The 18,759-nt window shown below is 41.2% G+C and overlaps 2 protein-coding genes across 14 annotated transcripts in view; both read right to left on the bottom strand.

Annotated features, from left to right (window-relative positions):
- The window catches only part of BTBD16 (BTB domain containing 16), a 28,140-nt gene extending 20,682 nt beyond the window's left edge, over positions 1-7,458 (bottom strand). The window contains exons 1-6 of the mRNA XM_081912735.1: positions 7,166-7,458; positions 6,340-6,406; positions 4,151-4,310; positions 1,372-1,489; positions 375-451; positions 128-271 (exon numbers count right to left, since the gene is read on the bottom strand). Of these exons, the coding sequence (XP_081768861.1) occupies positions 128-271; positions 375-451; positions 1,372-1,489; positions 4,151-4,310; positions 6,340-6,406; positions 7,166-7,284 (685 nt within the window). The 5' untranslated portion in view covers positions 7,285-7,458. The remainder of the gene's footprint in view (positions 1-127; positions 272-374; positions 452-1,371; positions 1,490-4,150; positions 4,311-6,339; positions 6,407-7,165) is intronic.
- A 7,570-nt stretch (positions 7,459-15,028) lies between these two features.
- The window catches only part of TACC2 (transforming acidic coiled-coil containing protein 2), a 153,379-nt gene continuing 149,648 nt past the window's right edge, over positions 15,029-18,759 (bottom strand). For all 13 annotated transcript variants that reach the window (XM_081912584.1, XM_081912578.1, XM_081912583.1 and 10 more), the window contains 4 exons: positions 18,377-18,537; positions 17,968-18,074; positions 16,829-16,949; positions 15,029-15,547 (listed from right to left, as the gene is read on the bottom strand). In XM_081912584.1, the coding sequence (XP_081768710.1) occupies positions 15,482-15,547; positions 16,829-16,949; positions 17,968-18,074; positions 18,377-18,537 (455 nt within the window). In that variant the 3' untranslated portion in view covers positions 15,029-15,481. The remainder of the gene's footprint in view (positions 15,548-16,828; positions 16,950-17,967; positions 18,075-18,376; positions 18,538-18,759) is intronic.

Raw genomic sequence — 18,759 nt, 5'->3', positions numbered from 1 at the left:
TATTTTAAACACACACACACACACACACACACACACACACACACACACACACAAAGATGTGACTTATATGTCTGGCTCAATCGATCGAATGGCTGAAGAAACACATCTCTGGAATGGCTTCCAGTACCTTTTTCAACTTGGGGCTTGCTTTCTGTTATTTGTAAGTCGTATTTCTGAACAGCCGCAGCAAGAAGTTGTGAGAGGACCTGAGATTTGAAGAAGTACATGCGATGAAGTTCCCATTGGAAGCCCAAGCACTCCAGGGTTACATCTGAGGGCGGGGAGAGAGAGACAAATTGGTGAAACTAGAGCTGCTTCTGTGGAGACGACAGGCCACTTCTAGCAGCCTGTGGGCCTCAAGCAGTGCTACCCACCTGCCTCCATGCCTTCTGTGATCTTTTGCGTGTAAGAAAACAGGCTCTCATTTGGAGTTCTGTGCAGGGATGAAACCCTCAACGGAGAAAGAGAAACAAGAAGCCAAGATTTAAGTCACTTAGAATTGTTCCGTTTTCATGCATATCAAATGGTTGCATCTGTGGTTACAAAATGCCATCTAATCGACATGTTTCAGTAAATTTGAAAGGAATAATGTTTTCTTTCCGCTGAAAAAGGCTTCCAGATGTTGGTACGCCTTCCAGATGTTGCGGACAACAGCTCCCACTTTCCCTGACCATTGGCCATGCTGGCTGGGGCTGATGGGAATTGTAGTCCACAACATCTGAAGGGCACCACTTGGGCTACCGCTGCTGTAAGTTGAAATGTACTGGATGAGGTAGCAGAGGGAGGCACTACAAACAGCCCCCTGGCAGTTGAGTCACTGCCACTTTCTTGTGGGGAGAAGAGGGAGATAATTGAGAAGTTGGCTGATCAGCAGAGCCAAATCAGTGCTCCCACTGGGGCACACCCTTGATGAGACTTCATTGGCTCTTGCTGATGCTGTTGTATCGGGGGGTGGGACAGGACATTTATTTATTTAGTAGCTTTATATTCTGCTTTTAAACTTGAGTCCTCAAAGCAGCCAACGACATTGATGAAACTCAACAGCTACACCAAGACTCATACGCTCACAAAACAAAACAAAACAACCAGTCCCACAGAAGGCACATGACCCTGACTAGTGGGAAAGGGAAAAGTTGAATGGAGCAGCCCCTGGTGCTGCCTCTGTCGGTCTTCCTCTCTTTTCTCTTCCTTCCCACAGGGCAGATGGTGTCTGTTGGGCCTGTGGAGGGGTGGGGAAGTTCCAGAACACATGCATGCATGCACACCATTTCTTTGTTTACAGCAGAGATGCAGGTGGTTGACAGAATGGGGAAATTCCACTTTGAAGGCCGTTTACCAAGTTTCAATATGTCAGGGGCATTTGGCAGTTACCTGGATCTATGCTTGTGCTTTGGAGTGCTTGGCAAATGCTTCAAATCATATGCATTCTGAAAGTCTCCATTTTCCTTTCGGTCCTCTCGTTCTGCACTCACAGACATGGGGGTGTCAGCTGGAGGATTAAAGAAACAAAACAAAACAAAACAAAAATGCTATGTATTTTTGCCCATGGAAAGCAAGTATCAAATGGTTCATATTATAGCACCAGGTAGAGACCTCCCTTCCTATTGCCCAGGCATTCTAGTGTTTTCACATCGAAGATTATTTGTGTTTCTTCTAGTTTTGTCTTCTGTCGTTTGGGTTTTGGCTTTTATCATAGTTATTTGCTGGTTTAAAACTGTGTCTATATGTTGTATGTATGTATTTTAATTCACACTTTTGTATACCATCCTGAAATAGTTTGACAAAACATGGTTAACACATATTTATATAAACAGGGTGGAGTCCAGTTTAGTACAAATTGAATGATGAGACTTCTTATTCTACTCCCCCTGCAGAACTCCCCAAAATCTGCTTTGCAGAATTGGGAGACCCTTGGGAACAAGATGTAGGGCTGGGGTTGGGCGAAGAAGAAAAATGGGAAGTCCTGTTGCACAAGTGGATTTCTGCAGGCAAGCAAATATCATAAGATGTCACCCATTAATACAAAAATTTCACGAAATACAAAAGGAAAGGTACAGCAACTGCTTGATATGCTTGGAGTTTAGGAATCTATTGTAGGATTGTTGAGTTGGAAGGGCCTACCTGCCTGCCTGGGCCGCCTGCCTGCTCTTCTGTCATCCAGGTTCAGCTCACGTGTCCGACGAGCTCCTTACAATTTTATTATATAGTAAGATATATAATATTTCTATATTTGACATTTCCATCTTTAGAAATCCTAGAGCAATCTAACATGTAAGTGCACATCAGAGGAAGGGAATCTCTTTCAGCTCAAGGGCTGCACTCCCACACCAGGAACTTGACAAAGGCCACATGCCACTCAGGGGCAGGACCAGATACAAAAAGTGGTTGCAAGTTGAGGTGGAGCAACAGTTATGACTTACTTTTGTGCAGTAAGCTACATTCCACACACAAAAAGGTCAGTGATGTCTAGATACACCCACCCACCACCCACCTTTTCATCCAGGCAAGCAAGAGGCATTATCGTAGTTCACGAGCACATTATAGCCACGCAAAAGCACTTAGGGATGAAGTTGGCACTCGATGAGATGTGATCCTGAATAGATAGGCAATGCTTTATAAAAGGGGTGGGGAATCTTTTTGGTTCCAGGGACTTTTTATTAGTATTGATTGAGCCAAATCGGACAGGTGGGCAGGGGCAGTGACTTGCCAATCACATGGTGTCATTATCAGATGTCAAGGAAATAAACGACTATCTGACTTTTAGAAGACAGCTGAGGGCAGCCCTGTTTAGGAAAGTTTTTAATATTTGATGTTTTATTGTGTTCTTAATATTTTGTTGGGAGCCACCCAGAGTGGGTAGGGAAACCCAGCCAGTTGGGCGGGGTATAAAAAATAAATTATTATTACAGTGGTACTTCTGGTTATGTACTTAATTTGTTCCGGAGGTCCGTTCTTAACCTGAAGCTGTTGTTAACCTGGAGGTCCACTTTAGCTAATGGGGCCTCCCGCTGCCGCCGCACCGCCGAAGCACGATTTCTGTTCTCATCCTGAAGCCAAGTTCTTAACCTGAGGTACTATTTCTGGGTTAGCGGAGTCTGTAACCTGAAGTGTATGTAACCTGAAGCGTATGTAACCCAAGGTACCACTGTATTATTATTATTATTATTATTATTATTATTATTATTATTATTATTATTTGGAGGGACAACGCATTTTGAATGTGAATAAAGGTTTGGTGTGTACTCAGCCTTTGAGTCTTTCCTGTCTAGTTTCTTCAACATGACCTGTCTATCGCATTAGGTGGAACCTTCCCTCTAATCCCAGTCCCTGGTATTTGTTCTGGACCAGGAACTGTGTCCTGAGTAGATGAGACTCCCAGGGCCTCCCTGCCTGCTCCACATTTCACACAAATTAGGGTGATGACAGAGAGGCTTCCAAGGAATGCAACTGCAGGGATGGGATGTTCTAGTGAGAGCTGCAATAGCATGCAAAGAATTATGGAGAATGCCATCCAGTCTAGAGACAGGAAGCAAAGAAGGCTTCAGACTCCAGAGAATGTCATAGCAGCAATAGTGGAATTTCATATTTCTGCAAATTACAGAGAATTTGGGCCCAATCCAAAATGGACCTGGGAATAAGATGTCAAAATCTGAACCCAAATACATATAATTTATGTGTACACCCATACATACAGAATATGTGTCTGTCTGGGTATGTCAATGCATAAAAATTTTCAAAAACAGTAGACTTCAATGTATATCAATTAAGAAAGAAAGAAAGAGAGAGAGATGATTAACAAAATAATAAAACATGCTTCTCTTTACACTTGTATACTTAAAGATACAGGGCTTGTTCAGTCAAGTTCTTACAGATGCATAATCGCTCTCTAGTGGAAGAGTTTGGAAGTGCTAATTCCAATCAGACCGCTCAAGAGATTAATGCTACAGACAAGTAGAATACAGGTAAATTTAAAACAGTCTTGATTCTAGAAACTGACACACTGTGGAATTACCTTTACTTTTCTATGGGCAGCAGTGCCCTATTTTCAACCTTACCAAGAAGCTCAAAAGCTTTCACAGTCACCCAGCAGAAGCAGAAAGAGAGGGTTTCCAATCAAACAGTTAGTCAATGTTCTCAGTTATGACCATACCTGATATCATTCTCATCAAGGTCTCATTGAGACCAACCCGGGTGGCCTTATTCGCTTGTGAAATTCCCAGGAGGTCACAACTTGGGCTGAATGCAAATTGCCAGCGATTGGTGAGCCCGGCTTGCTTGCGGAAAGAACGATTTTTCAAAGGTCCTGCAACCTTAAACAAAGACATGAATGTCTGTGGTGTAGTGGTTAGAGTGTTAGACTAGAACCCAGGAGACCAGGGTTCAAATCCCCACTTATACCTGAAGCTCAGCTTGAGCCGGTCGCTGCCTCTTAGCCTAACCTGCCTCACAGAGTTGTTGTGGGGATTAAATGAGGAAAGGGAAAACTATGAATGCCATCTTGAGCTCCTTGGAGAAAGGGTGGGATCCAAATGCAGTAATAATTTCCCCATGCCTCATAAAAGGTATAATGTGAAGAAATAGCTCAATGGTGTGAGTGTGTATGTTGCCCTTGTGTCCTGTTGGTCTGTAAGGCTATAATTATGCTATAAGGCTATACATTCTTTTCTCCCTAGGCAAACTGTCAAGAAAATACAGTGGTACCTCTGGTCACAAACTAAATTCATTCCAGAGGTCTGTTCTTAACTTGAAACCATTCTTAACCTGAGGTACCACTTCAGCTAATGGGGCCTCCCGCAGCCACCGTACCGCCACCATGCAATTTCTGTTCTCATCCTGAGGTAAAACCCGAGGTACTATTTCCGGGTTAGTGGAGTCTGTAACCCAATGTGTTTGTAACCTGAGGTGTTTGTAACCCAAGGTACCACTATAATCACCTTCATTTGGGCTTGAAGGAGTAGATACATTAGAGGAATAGGAAGAATGAGATGAATTACTAGTAGTATCCAGGCTGAGAGCCCACACAGCTGAAAGAGGTATCAAATCAAGCTGCTGCCTATACTTCAGTAAGTGATCATTTTAAAAAGTACACCTTTCATCTAAATCTGAACACCAAAATATTGCCCAAAGCAATTTGAGAATTCTCCCTGAGAGTGGAAGAGTTTTGAAGGGAGCTAATAGAGTTTCAATGGGACTTGTACAATTTCCCAGGTGATATCAACAGGCACACCTCTGCTTTGTAGAATTAATATTATATTGGTCTCTTTCTTTCTTTTAAAATCAAACCAAGAAGGCCCCCAAATACCTCATCCACCCACCATTGAGCTGGTGAAGTTCTACATGGATTTTTGATGAAAATTTGGGGTAGGGACAAGAAGTATCACAAACCTGTCTTCAGTCCATCTTTTTATCTGCTGCAGCATAATTTATTGTCCTTGTGGTGTTGCCATTTCAACGTCTCCCCCCACCAAAAAACCAAAATAACTCACCATGCAATGCACTCCTCAAACTGCCAGATTTTGATCAGTCAGCTGAAATGGCTATCAATTGGGGGTTTTCTCCGGAAATTTTAACCTGGCATCTCCTCAAAGGTTAGCACTGTATCTCCCATATGCAGTCTGTGTTTACGTCAGCCCACCAATGGAATGACTTTTATGTGAAGTTGCAGAATGTTAATAAACATTCTCATTTCTAAAGGTGAAAGGTCGTGTATAAAATATGATTACCCCACACGACAGCCGGTGTGAGAGGAACTGAAAGACCAATTTGACCAGGTCAAACTTTACAGAGGACTTCAGATCAGCAGAGGCTGTAAGCAGCTGGGTGGAAGGAAAGATGAGAAGCACAGTCACACAGTGACAAGTGGGAAGAAGACCGTGGATTAAGAAACAGGAACCTGAAGGAAGCAGTGGAGGAGGCCAAAGGCATGTCAGGAAAATCTCAAATGAACATAGGAGAGGAAGAGATGCTATGATACTGGTGGAAATGGAACCGGGGGCAGAGAACATTGTGGGATTCTCTGCCTTAAATATCATAATAACTTGGCTGGCTCTGCGCTGTGACTTGGAAGAAGGACGTGGCACCATTTGCCACTCTGCCTCATGCAGCAAAATGTCTTGGCAAAGAACCTGGGAGGTGATGATGAGCCCCAAGTATTGTCTGTAGTATACTCTAGCGAGACTATGATTATCTGTGTTGTTTCGTTATAGCTGTAAGCCAAAGTCCATAGATTTTACAATACACAGACCTGTAAACCAGTAGCTTAGATTGGCTAGCCAGCAGCTCTGTTCTGCTCTCGAAGTCTTAGTCATCCAAAGCTATCATAAACACCCACACACCTACCTTAGCTATCTCCTTCTCATTTGGTGAGAGTCCTCCCAGAGACACATAGGGAGCTGAGAGCAGGTAACTGGAGGTGAAAAAGACAGCATCAATTTTGTATGCATTCAGGAAGAGGACAAAGACAAAACTAAAATGTTCCTAATGTCACAGTGTCCCTTTTTCAAGGAGGAGTCTGATTCTTTTCTTTCATGTGCATATAGAAAAAAAACTAAGTCACCATTTCTCTTCCTTTTCTTTTCCTGACTTGCAGTTTATCTTAGTTTTTGGTAGGGGTAACTCCTGGTGGGCTGCCCAAACTTCCTTTGGCTTTTATGGCAATGGTAGCATTGTTTTCTGTAGGCATGAATTATAGGTGTTTGTATGAGAATGTTAATGTTTTATATGAATTTTTATTGGTGTAATCTTTTTGTTTTGTTTTTAAATGACAATTGGAGACCATGCTAACTAGTGACTAATAAATCTAGTAAAATAAAATAATTGTAATCTGAGTAAACAGCAGTAGCCAATGACATGCTGTTGCCCCACTTCCTTTTAGAACACAGCCCATCCCTTCTAGAATGCATCACACGTTCTGGAATCTAGAAGCAAAAGAGGTCTCTTTAGCTCTTTCTCTTCACCATTCAGTAGTACCACCCATTATAAATATGTAGTGCTTTTCCTCTAGAAAAAAATAGGTGCCAGTACTCACCATGATGTTTTTACAGTAAACGCCACACTTTTAACCAGTGCTTTTCTTCTAGAAAAGGTGCCAGTACCACATACCTTTGAGGACCCCCAGAAGAAAAGCACTTCAGATAAATCTCTCAAAACGTTAGCCACTACTTACAGGTGTTCTTTATTATCTAAAGCAGGTGTTTCAGGAACAAAAGAAGTTAGCTGAAGCAATTCCAGGGAATGTCGGGTTTTCCCATGGAGACGCTTGTAGCGAGTCATTTTTGTAGCCATGTTCAGGAATGCTGCTCTGGATTCCTGTCAAGACTCAGTGAGAGATGATTACGGGCTGCTGAAAGAAGGCTTATAATTTCCTTCCCATATCCCTTCCACCTTTCTCCCAGAAAAAGCATGACTTCAGGCCCTCAAAAGCAGCAACAAGTGGTGATGTCTGCATACATACAGAACACTGTTATGTCATCTCATTACGACTGTGGCATCACAATATGGCCCTAGGATATCTTCATTTCTGGATCAAAACTAGGGGAAAGTGTCTGCAAAGAAATACCTTTCAGAGGGACGTATGTTGTCATGAACTGGCAGGGGAGGAGGAAGACGATCCCAGCGAACGGTGTAGCCAGGACTGGGACTGGGCAAGCTGGAGATTGGGGAAGGAGGAGTTGATGTAGGAAGTACTCATGGGATGATGGAGGGGGTGGGGGGTCAGTGCACAGGAACCAGAACAATAGGACCCATCACCAGAGCAAGAGGTGCTCCTGTCTCCATGAACATGGTGGGCTCTGAGGTGTAGGGAGCAGCGGGCAGGGCACTCCAGGAGGCTGAGGCAGGCAAGGTGTGTGATTCCTCAGCTGGAGTAGGCTCAGAACAGGTGATGATCACAGGTCTCATGAAGCCCAGATGCTGCAATCAGCATGCAAAGTACAAAAGGGCAGCAGAGCTGAGGTGCTGGGTCTACTCAACTGTCCATGTTGATGGAACTCAGCTTGGATGCACCAGGATATCTGCAGGACTTTGGGCATGCGGATTGACCTTGAACTGGGGACTTGATATACTGACTTGCTGCCAGGTGGACCAGGGGTTCAGGACAGTGTGGCATCTCCAAACTTAAATTCTAGACCCAGCAAGCATGTGCATCCAAGCAGCCAACCAAGCCTCCTTAGATGTCTGCCCTAGGGACTACAGTCTCATAGTCCTACTTGCCAGAGTACCTGTTTCAGAGCATGGGGCACTTCTTACAGAGAGAATTCAGTCCTTTCTAGCTCTGACCTTTGTTGGAACAAGTTTGTCACATTGGAGTACCAGCTCTAGTCGAACCGGCTTCTGTTCCCAGCAACCTCTTACATTGACCAATGACTGCTATCTGAGTGGCCCAAGACAGCCAATTTTTACAGGAATTTTGCTTTGTACTGTGGAGGCTTACCTGAGGCAACAGAATATCACCTTCCTCTAGAAGGTTCCTTCCTTTTGCACTGGAAAGGGCACCTTCTAAGAATCTGAGGTTGGGTGGTGGAGGTTGGGATCTTTCTTAGCCAAACAACTCTGATACTCTTCTGTCAGAGATTCGGCAAGCATCCTAAAATTTCCAGGCATCTCTTAGGCTGACAGGCCTCCTCAGTTGATTAAACTTTTAAAAGATGAGTCTGTTATTTTAATGAGTATTTTATGTTCTGTTGAACTGTATATTCTGTTGTACCTTAGCTTGATAGCTTATATCTGTGTGTGGTCTATAAATGTTTGTGTAAATAAAATTAGAAAATACACTAGGAGGGTTAGGCCTCCAGGGCAGTTTGATTTAGGAGTACTTTAGGTAGCAGAAGCCATGCAATTATTAGCATTCTCAGGTCAGAAACTGTACAGCTACATTTCATTTCTATTCAGAGAACACATTTATTTCCACCATAAACAATAATATACATAGGCATAAAGTTAACGCTTCAGTACAGATGTGCCTTTATGTAGAACTCTACCCAAAGGGAAGCATGGCGGCCAATGCACACAACACAATGAAACCATGTCAAAAGGAGTCAACGATCAAAAGCTTTAATAAATAGCTGTGGGCTAATCATAGGGGCACACAAGGTAACTGGTAGGTCTGTTCACAAGCACAACTCTATACATAGAGCTAGATCTTCCCTATTAGGGAGGGGAGAGTGATCTTGTGCTTGAGTCAGGCATCTGGTTGATTGCTGTGAGAACAGGAGGCTGGACTAATGGGCCATTGGCCTGATTCAACAGGCTCTTCTTATGTTCTTAATGTCTACTCAGAAGCAAGTCCTATTGGATTTAATAAGACTTACTCCCAGGTAGGTAGGTATAGGAATGCAACCTAAGAAGCCTAGTGACCAGAAACTGTGTCATTGCTTAATCTGGATTTGCAGTTTCTACCCTAGGGATCATCCTAGATAAAGCTGTACTCCCTTTGCCCATCATGTTTTCGTAATATCCATCCAATGCCACAAGGCCATTTTAAGGACTTGATTTTCCAACAGTCGGCTGTGAAATATGCAGAATGGTACCAAAGCTACTCAACTAACTCTATAAAATCAGGCTTTAGGTATATTTTCAAATCATTTTGTTTATTTCTTCTCCACTAAACCATTCATCACAAAGAGTTCCTGTTAGGAGAGTTCCTTGAGAAAGAGTTCCTGGAGGAGGATTGCTAAGCTCTATTGTTCCATAAGTAATTTCGTGACATTGCTGGTCTCACAGAGGCTCTTTACCATTGTCAGATTGGAAAGCTTCACATACATCATTACAAGGCTGCTGCTGGCAGCTATGTTTTGCTTGTTTGTGGGATTAATTGTCAAATAAAGCCCAGTTCATGAGAAATACTCACATGCTGAATTAACAACGAGGAGGGGGGAATGATGGTGCACATATTGTTGGTAAAAGATTGGGCTTATCAGCCCAGCCCAGTTTACACATTGATTCAGCTCATGGGTTTTTCTTATGGACAGAACTAACTCTTCTAACTAGATTATCTATTACATTTCAGGGCAAGCTTTCCCAAAGTGGTTCACCTTCATGATTAAAAACATAAAACTGTCACATTAACCATGATTAATCCTGTGCGAATCCTGTGCTGCTTCTGCTTAATATTACAAATTTATGTTACTTAGCATCATAGGTACAATGCCATTTGCTGGTCTCCCCAAACCTGCTCTCGCATTATCCCAATATAGAATCATATTAAAACCAACAATATGGTTGAAACACATCTGGTTAAAACAATAGCCTTGAAATACTCAATGACTGAAAATACATAGGATTGAGACCAAACTGTTTCAGGGTTTATGTCTGCTTTTCTGTGCCCTCTGCTCCAACCAACATCTTTAACTGCCACTGATATTTTTTTTAATGTAATGTCCTATGGTCATAGGAGTGCTCATTTGGGTTTCCTGATATCAATCCTTCAAATACAGTATTGTAGCTCTGGTTGAATAGCTTCCTTTCCATCTTCTGTTCCTGTTCAAATTCCATTCCGGGTTAAAAAAAGAAGTGCCACAAGAGAGCAGAAAGAAGTAATGAGAAGTAGCCGGAGGAGGGAATATGTTTTGAGCCCAGGCCTTTGGCATTGCAATTATTTGAATAGCAGCAGTGGACACTCACTCCAGGCGCCCTTGAACCTTCCCTCCGCGCTCGCTCACAGAATGACCTATACGAACACGACTTCATAATGCCACCTAGAATAGATTCAGAAACAAATCCAGAACATATTACACCATCCATGCTTAACTGCTTCTTTATCTTATTAGCTTGAATCGGAACATCTAGGCTCACATCTTCAAACTGCTTATCCTAGGTGAAAGCACTGCCATTTTAAGGAACAATATTACATTGATTTGGCTTTATAAAACGCATTTTATTTTATTTGTCAGTCGAGAAGTGTAGCTACAAATTTACATGCCTATTAGAAGATTCAAGACTTCCCTTTATTTAGTTGCCATCCAGAAAAATGGTTGTGGATGTTAGAAAAACATAGACTGATGTTCTAATCCCAAGTTTCTGCTTGTTCCTACTCTAGGCTTGAAGCCTAAATAGTTCATTATTAATCTTTGCTTCATTGCTGCCTTTTATCTCATAGAAATATTGAGAAAGGGTGACAATGACAAAATACTAGTTCACCTGCTTTAGTTACATCTCCAGAAGAGGAAAGAGAGAACTTTAAGGAGCTTAAGAGAAAGCAACCTTGGTTGTATTGTTGGTATTGTTTATACTGCTTGCTAATATGATATGATGAACATGTGATGGAAATGTTTTTCGGGTTTCAGAGAAGATGGATCAGATAGAGAACTCAAACCTTGCCTAAAATCAAGTGTCTTGTCTGTGGAAACTCATTGTTTAGGAAATGCTGACATGTAAGTGGGAAATTGAACTTTAAGAGTAAATTCAAGAGACAATAAATGAATGTTCCAAAAGTTCAAAAGGTTGGTATAATCAGGAAAGAAACATGAAAATAAAGTGAATACTTATCTAAATTTGTCATAACCTGAAGCAAAATAACTCAATTGTTGAAGTGTTTATCAAGGACCTTTTAAAGAGAGATATTACTAGCCAAGTTCATGAGTTTAAAGGTATATTAGACAGAAACTACAGTTTTAAGTTCCCCCATCTGAACTTCCTTAACTTTGGGTGTGGAAAGCTACTGAAGGCATCTCCTCTTCTCCATTGGAACAGCGGAGAGGGACATCATTTGGGCAAGATGTTTATTGAAAGGCTAGCTCCAGTTCCTTAGGAAGCTTCTGAAATGTGCTTGTGATTATTTCAACTATTACTGAGACTCTTGGAAATATTCTATGCTTTCATACTATATCTTGGTATCTTGTCAATATTGATTGATATCTTCAAATTAATTAGTTAACATCAAAGTAACTTGCTATATTAATCTTCAGGTAAATTAGTTAACATCTCAAGTAACTTGCTATATTATCATCTATGCAATACCTGCTAAAACCCACAGGAAATACAGACCTTCAACAATAGCACATTTATCTTTTGTCTCCTTATAGTAGAAAATCTAGTTAGACTTCTGATGGCATGAAATTTACTCAGTTACTGAGTAATTGAGAGTACAGTATTTAACAAGGGAAAAGAACACAATACAGACAACATTCCCATAAATTTAAATTATCTGGATTAAATGGCCCTTCAGAATTATGGATTTTAAATGCTGTATTTATGGATATTTGAAAGTTCAGGACAAAAGTGGACCGAAATGTAATTTATCAATAATGTTAAAGATAAAATGCAAATGGATTCTGCTCTGTGTTATGGCCTCCACCCCCCCCTTCTGGCTGGCAAAATTCTCAGAAGTTTCCATTGCTTGAAATTAACCAGAAATAGTTTTGATTATGACCATTATACAACCACTTACTTGACTGTCCTCTTATGATTGCGCAGGCATCAGAATTCCCTGGACATTGCTCAGTACCTTGTCTGTTACATTCTTCATCACTTGTACCTACACACGTATAGCATTGCAGTGCTTCGCCTGTCATCAATTAAAAACAGATGAAGGCCTTATATGCAAAGAACTATGGAAAATCATCTTCAAATAAAAAGGGCAAGTTGACTTATATTTCACACAAACATTGCCAAAGAATAATGGAGAATCTAGTAAGAAGTCATTGTATTGGGTTTTAATTCGTGAGAAGAGGCAGATCAATTCACAAACATCTTGGGCTTGTTTCTATTTACCCCACACTTAACAGAGTTAACATATTTGAAAAGTGTGATGTCTACTTTGCCTCCTAATAAAAGTGAGATCTTGCAAGAAACTTTGAAACGGTAGCATGCAACTTTTACTATTCACATTATAATGCCAACCAGGAAAAGAAGAGAAATTACGAATTCCAAATCCTGTAAATTTCAGTTTCAGCAAGGTACTGTACTGCTTTCCCTTGCTCGTGTCTGCAAATCTGAATGATGATTTAAAAACTAAATATTCAGCATCTAAAGAGACACATTTTCAACATGAATGGTTTCCAAGCTTCACTCAGAGGAGGGGGTTGTTTATCTGTTGTAGCAGATCAGCAACAGGAACAACCCTGTGAAAATTTAATGCTGATATTTATTTATTTTTCATTTATTAAATTTGTAAACTGTACTTCATCTGAAGATCTCAGAGCTGTTCACAGCATAAAATATGCAATAAAAACTTAAACAAGAACAAAACAAAACAAAACAATAACTGCCTGCTCCCACAAGCACATTTAAAAGGATATAGGATGTTAATCAGCCATATGCATTTGGAAGATAACTTAAGCAACCTAACTAAAAATTGATTCATTCCCAAAGATGTTCTAGCAGGAACCAATTAAATATACATCAAAGAGCTGGCCATTACTGTAACTATTGCATCAGAAAGCTATGCAAAAAGTATTCCCTAGTATTAGCAAACCCCCATTCATGGAAGCAATTAGTGCTTTTTTCTGGGGGTACTCAAGAATATGCAGTACCAGCACCCTTTTTCTAGTTGAAAAGCATTGGTGAAAAGTGGTGCACTTACTGTAACATCTACCGGCACCTTTCTTTTCTAGAAGAAAAGCACTGGAACCAACAAAATAATGCATCTGACATGAAGAAATGCTAAATGTGCCAGGTACCATAAAGCAGAGAGAACAAATAGAGCAAAATGACTTACTTTGGATGGTGAAAAGCAAACTGAGGAGGACCAAGCTGGCAAATGGCTTCATCATGGAGAGCCAAGAAATGTATCATTAGACAAAGCAAACTGTTTGTCATTAAAGCTCTAATGCTTATTCAGCATAGTTAATCCTCTATAGAGGATGATGTCGAGGATAAAGAGGTGTGCAGAATGCTGCTTATCTAGTTCTTCCCAGTTGTCCTTCAAACCAGATGTAATTCTTCTCTACAACTTTCTCAGGAAATAAATTTTAATCATCATCTAGAAGAAACTGTTTTATCTGCCACAACATCAAATAAGTCTATAATTATATTTAATTAGAAGCAAACCTCATGAACGTAAACTATTTGATATCCGTTTTCATATTACTTAGGGATGGATAGGTGGAGATTTGTCTTTCAGATTAAACTGGAAGTGGGGAAGACTTTTTTCAGATTGAGGGCTGCATTATTCTGTGGGGCCAGACCCACACACAATCCCACTCACTTAACATACACATAGCTGCTTGTATCCAATGAAGTCATCCCTGCCTGCACACTGGGACTTTCTCTCCCTGCAAACCACGCCCTACCCCAAATGTGTTTTGAGGGTTCTTCCAACCCTCTGGTGAAGATGCAGGGGCCAGTGACAGGACAATTTCATTGGCTATAAGTAGAAGAAGAGTTTGGATTTGATATCCCGCTTTATCACTACCCGAAGGAGTCTCAAAGCGGCTAACATTCTCCTTTCCTCCCCCATAACAAACACTCTGTGAGGTGAGTGGGGCTGAGAGACTTCAGAGAAGTGTGACTGGCCCAAGGTCACCCAGCAGCTGCATTTGGAGGAGCGGGGAAGCGAACCCGGTCCCCTAGATTACGAGTCCACCGCTCTTAACCACTACAACGCCCAAGCTCTCTCTCGTTCTCCCACCGCTATATCCTTTCCCACAGAGGATAGAGGTGACCTTACACCAAAGGTAGCTTTACTTGTGAATCAAAGTGGTGATGAGATCAAAGATACACAGGTGGTAATTCTGGCAAGTTTCAAGTTACCTGTGAAAATGCCACTGCAGAAGTCTTAAAGGCAAGATAAGCAAGATCAATGAACAGTGCTAGTCACCAGATCAATGATTAAACCCCTAAATATATTTACTACTTAGCCTCTGGGGATTAGTGCTGCTTCTTTTGGACAAAAAGAAAAAAATGAGTCTCATCTCATGAAGGTATAGAGGACTTGGATGCCATGCTGTTTGTTAAATATCTGGGTACCCCCTCCATCAGGGATCTAGAATTCCATTTAAAGCACACACACAAGTAGTGGAATAAAGACATACCTATTACCCAGTTGGAAATGAAAATTCGTTGATAATAACGACTTGATGGGACAATCCCCTTCGTTTTTCAAGTTTTATTTTTATTTTACAAATCAGCAAATGCAGATAAAATGTACATTCCTTAAGGCAAGAGTCCCCATGCAAGTAATACACATTTATATTAAATCCAAAAAAAAAAAAAGGACATCCAACATGGGAACTCATGTACAAAGGGAAAAGGCTAGGATGAGCATCTGCAATTTATTAAAGAATCTGACAAATCTCCCTGATACAGGAACTTTTTGAGATCAACTTGCTATGAATTATTCTACGGAAAAAATTGCAAACAATAGCAAGGAATCTGATAGTCTTCTTAGTACTGCATACAATCAAATCAATCATTATTAAGAAAGAAAAATACAGTAGTGCATACAAAAAAGTGAAAATAGATCCTGTTCACATCAATGTGTGGACATCAGTGTGCCAATGGTCATATTGCACTCAAGGTTGAAATCCAGGATTTTGGTTAAAAGTTAGCTTTTCCCCATTTTGGCAATCAGTTCATCGCAAATCTTCGTCAATTCTTCTATTTCTTTATTCTGAAAAAGAACACACAACAAAGCAAGGAAACATCTGTTAGTGCCAAGCTGTATTTACGTTTCGAGTAGTCACTGCACCAGTTGATGATGGCACTGGGAGCATAGTCTCAGCATGGAAAGAAGGGCACCATGCATTTGTCATGATGTCAATATGAAACCTTTCCAACACTGAAACAGTAGCAGCTGCTGCTGTACCAATGCCTCCAAAGGGACTTTAGGCCAGGAGTGGCAAAAGGTAGATCTCTGGAAGATCTGCAGAAGATTGCTGCAAGATTTCTGACTCCCAATTGTTTAGCAACTGCAAAATGGCACTTTTTATAAGGCTGTGGAAATGAAGAAAGTGAACCAGGAGTGGACTTTTGTGGGAAAGGACTGTGAGCTCCACTTTTGGTCTTGTCAACAAATGTCTAGGGTCAGAATGTGCTCAAAGCACATTTAATTCTAACTATGTATCTTTTGCATTTAGCTCTGGTTGATGGATCTTGGGCTTCTTGTAAAAAAACAAAAAACAAATTAGGTCCAACAAGTGTAAATTGGGTTCATCCATGCTTTTGGTATGCTTTTATGACAGGATCTTTACTTAAAGGTGCAAGTCTGTTCAAGGTGTCAAGCTCAAAACACAGCCTGCAGCTTTATCAGTTTTTGTACCTGCAAAGGGAGAACTCTACAGTTTTAAAGCCAGTGATTGATTTTATGCAGCTCTGTCTCTAAATAACGGGATCTATGCAGAGCCCATTTGGATTTTTAAAAAGGTTTTAAAAATAGCTGTTTTTCATACTGTATCTATATACCATATATGCAATCCAATTGCTATGGTCACCACATACAGTTCATGTAATAGGCATATCACTTAAAATAGGAAAGCAGAATTTTTCCAGATATATTAACTTGACATTCAAAGGTGACTTCTTGTATTATGTGATGCCAGCCTACACGGTACAAATGACCCATAAGAGATTCCACGGACAATGGTGATAAACTTAACATGGTGCCCTTTGATCCGGTGAACTGTGAGTTCCAGCTAGGTCTCTGTGTTGAATACATCATCCCATAATTCACAATGGTCAAATCCCAGCTCCAGTTAGAATACTCAAGCTGGACAACAAACACATTACCTACTGGATCATGAACTGTGACATCAGAAAGAGTTACTCAGTCGGAATTCTCCTGTTCTTAATTTGTTTGGGCAAGCAAGTACCACATCTGACTCTGGATGCACAGATACAAAACACAATACACCCTCTAGCAGCAGCTTTATAAGACAATTCACAGGGAGTGTACCTTTTGTTCCAGTGTTCTTTCCAATGCATCCACCTTCAGCTGCTCTTTACGGAGACTGGCTTGGTAAGCTGCCTGTTCTTGTTGAGCCTTGCCACGGACTTGTGCAATTTCAGCATTGGCTCTGTGAAAACACAGCTCATTAAGAATGCAGGCCGTGGAGGGTTTGCCTTGCTTTTTGTATACACTCTCAACACTGACACATGGAGGCACACTAGTGGGTCCATGTACCTGCTTGACCTTGGAAAAGTCACACTTGAGAGCTACTTAAACATGACAACATTTCACACACATTGTTTATAATGGAGGGGGCTGGAATTTGCATCGTTGTGACTCATAACACACAATCATGAGTCAATCTGAAATTTATAATAAAACAGAGCTGTGGTTATGCAGTGATCATACTATGCAAGTACAAAACTTGCCACTGAATGCAGAACTGAGTTTGCACAATTTGAAAAAGGGATTTTTTTGGCTGTGAAAATGGTCCTTCTAATCATGGAGACAATGTCTAGTGAAACCTTAGAAGCTGAAGATGGAACAGAAGACAGAGCAGGAATCACAGGGATTCAGCAATATATATGGACCTCCTCCACTCATGACTTTCAGAATAAATAATACAAAAGAGGCAAATATATGAAAATTAGCTGAGGCTAGAGCAGGGAAGGGGAACCTGTTCAGGCCAGATTCTTATCTCCTCTACCCTTCATGAGTCAACTGTGACAGATGAGCAAGGTTGCCAATCAGTTGACATCATAATGACATCAGGTGATGATGGTCGGAACTTCAAACCACCATGCAGGGCTTGCAAAGAGCTGCTGATCAGCAGGCTTGAAGTCATTGCCTACCAGCTGTTGGGTGGTGGCTTCAAGTCCTGCTTTCTGCCACAGGTGGCTGTGTGATCCAGTTCCCCACAGGGAACTCAGCAGCACAATCAATCTAGCTGCATCTCCACCTGCCCCACACCCGGCAGCACATACGATGGTTTGGGGGGTGGGGGGAAGAGGCCTTGTGGATCAATTTGGGATCAATGTCAGGCCAAAACTGGCCTATGGGTTGGATATTCCCACCACCGGGTTAGAGAATTAGACAGAAGCTTTTGGTTGACAGACCAGGGCTTCTCTCATCCACTACCAAAATACCTGTCCAGCTTTTCCTCTGCATGAATTTTGAGGGCTTGGTATCGCTGCTCTTCTTTTTTTACTCGTGATAAGTACTCTTGTGCGCATTTCTTTAATACTTCTTCATTCTTAAGTGAAAAGAAAAAGGAGAGTTAATAGGAGGGCAAGAATTATTTTACTGGATTTTTTGTGATCAAACTTCACGGCTTCGAATGGCAAGTCGCTTTCCCCTCACCCTCAAGTGCACCTCCAGTCATTTCCATGGAGGAATTGTGATTTGCACACAAAACAGGGATGAAAATCAGGCTGTCAATTAAAAGGAACACAGAAGCCTCTGGGTGCAACAGACCTCTCTATCTGTACATCTTAGTTGCATGTGGACCTCCAGGCTGAGGCACAAGTCTACAAGTATTTATTCACAGTGACTTACCTTCCTAAATCCTTCCAGAACCTCTTTCATTTTTTCATATCTTCTAAAGAGATCTGCCAGTGATTTTTCCACAGAGTTCAGATCTGATAATGCTTGCTCTTTTTCTATAATCAGCTGCTGGACTGTGTGGTGGGACATGGATTTTTCTCTCTGTTCATCCTCTGTGGGAGACAATTACAGAAGGAGCACAAGTAAGAATAATGAAAACTTTTTAATTGGTATTATCCACTGTGCTTCATAGGGAATATTAAACATTAGCATGAGATACTGCAAGAGCATGACAGAGGGGACATAAACTGGGCTCCTTTGGGAGGGAAGACTGGACAGGAATTTAATAAAATAAACTTGCATTGGAAATTTCATCTAACCAAAAGGTTGTTTGT

This window comes from Podarcis melisellensis (genome assembly GCF_964234715.1).
Source record: "Podarcis melisellensis genome assembly, chromosome: 5".
NCBI classification, from domain to species: Eukaryota; Metazoa; Chordata; class Lepidosauria; order Squamata; family Lacertidae; genus Podarcis; species Podarcis melisellensis.
Note: the sequence above shows the minus strand (reverse complement) of the source record. Positions and strands in the feature narration are given on the sequence as shown.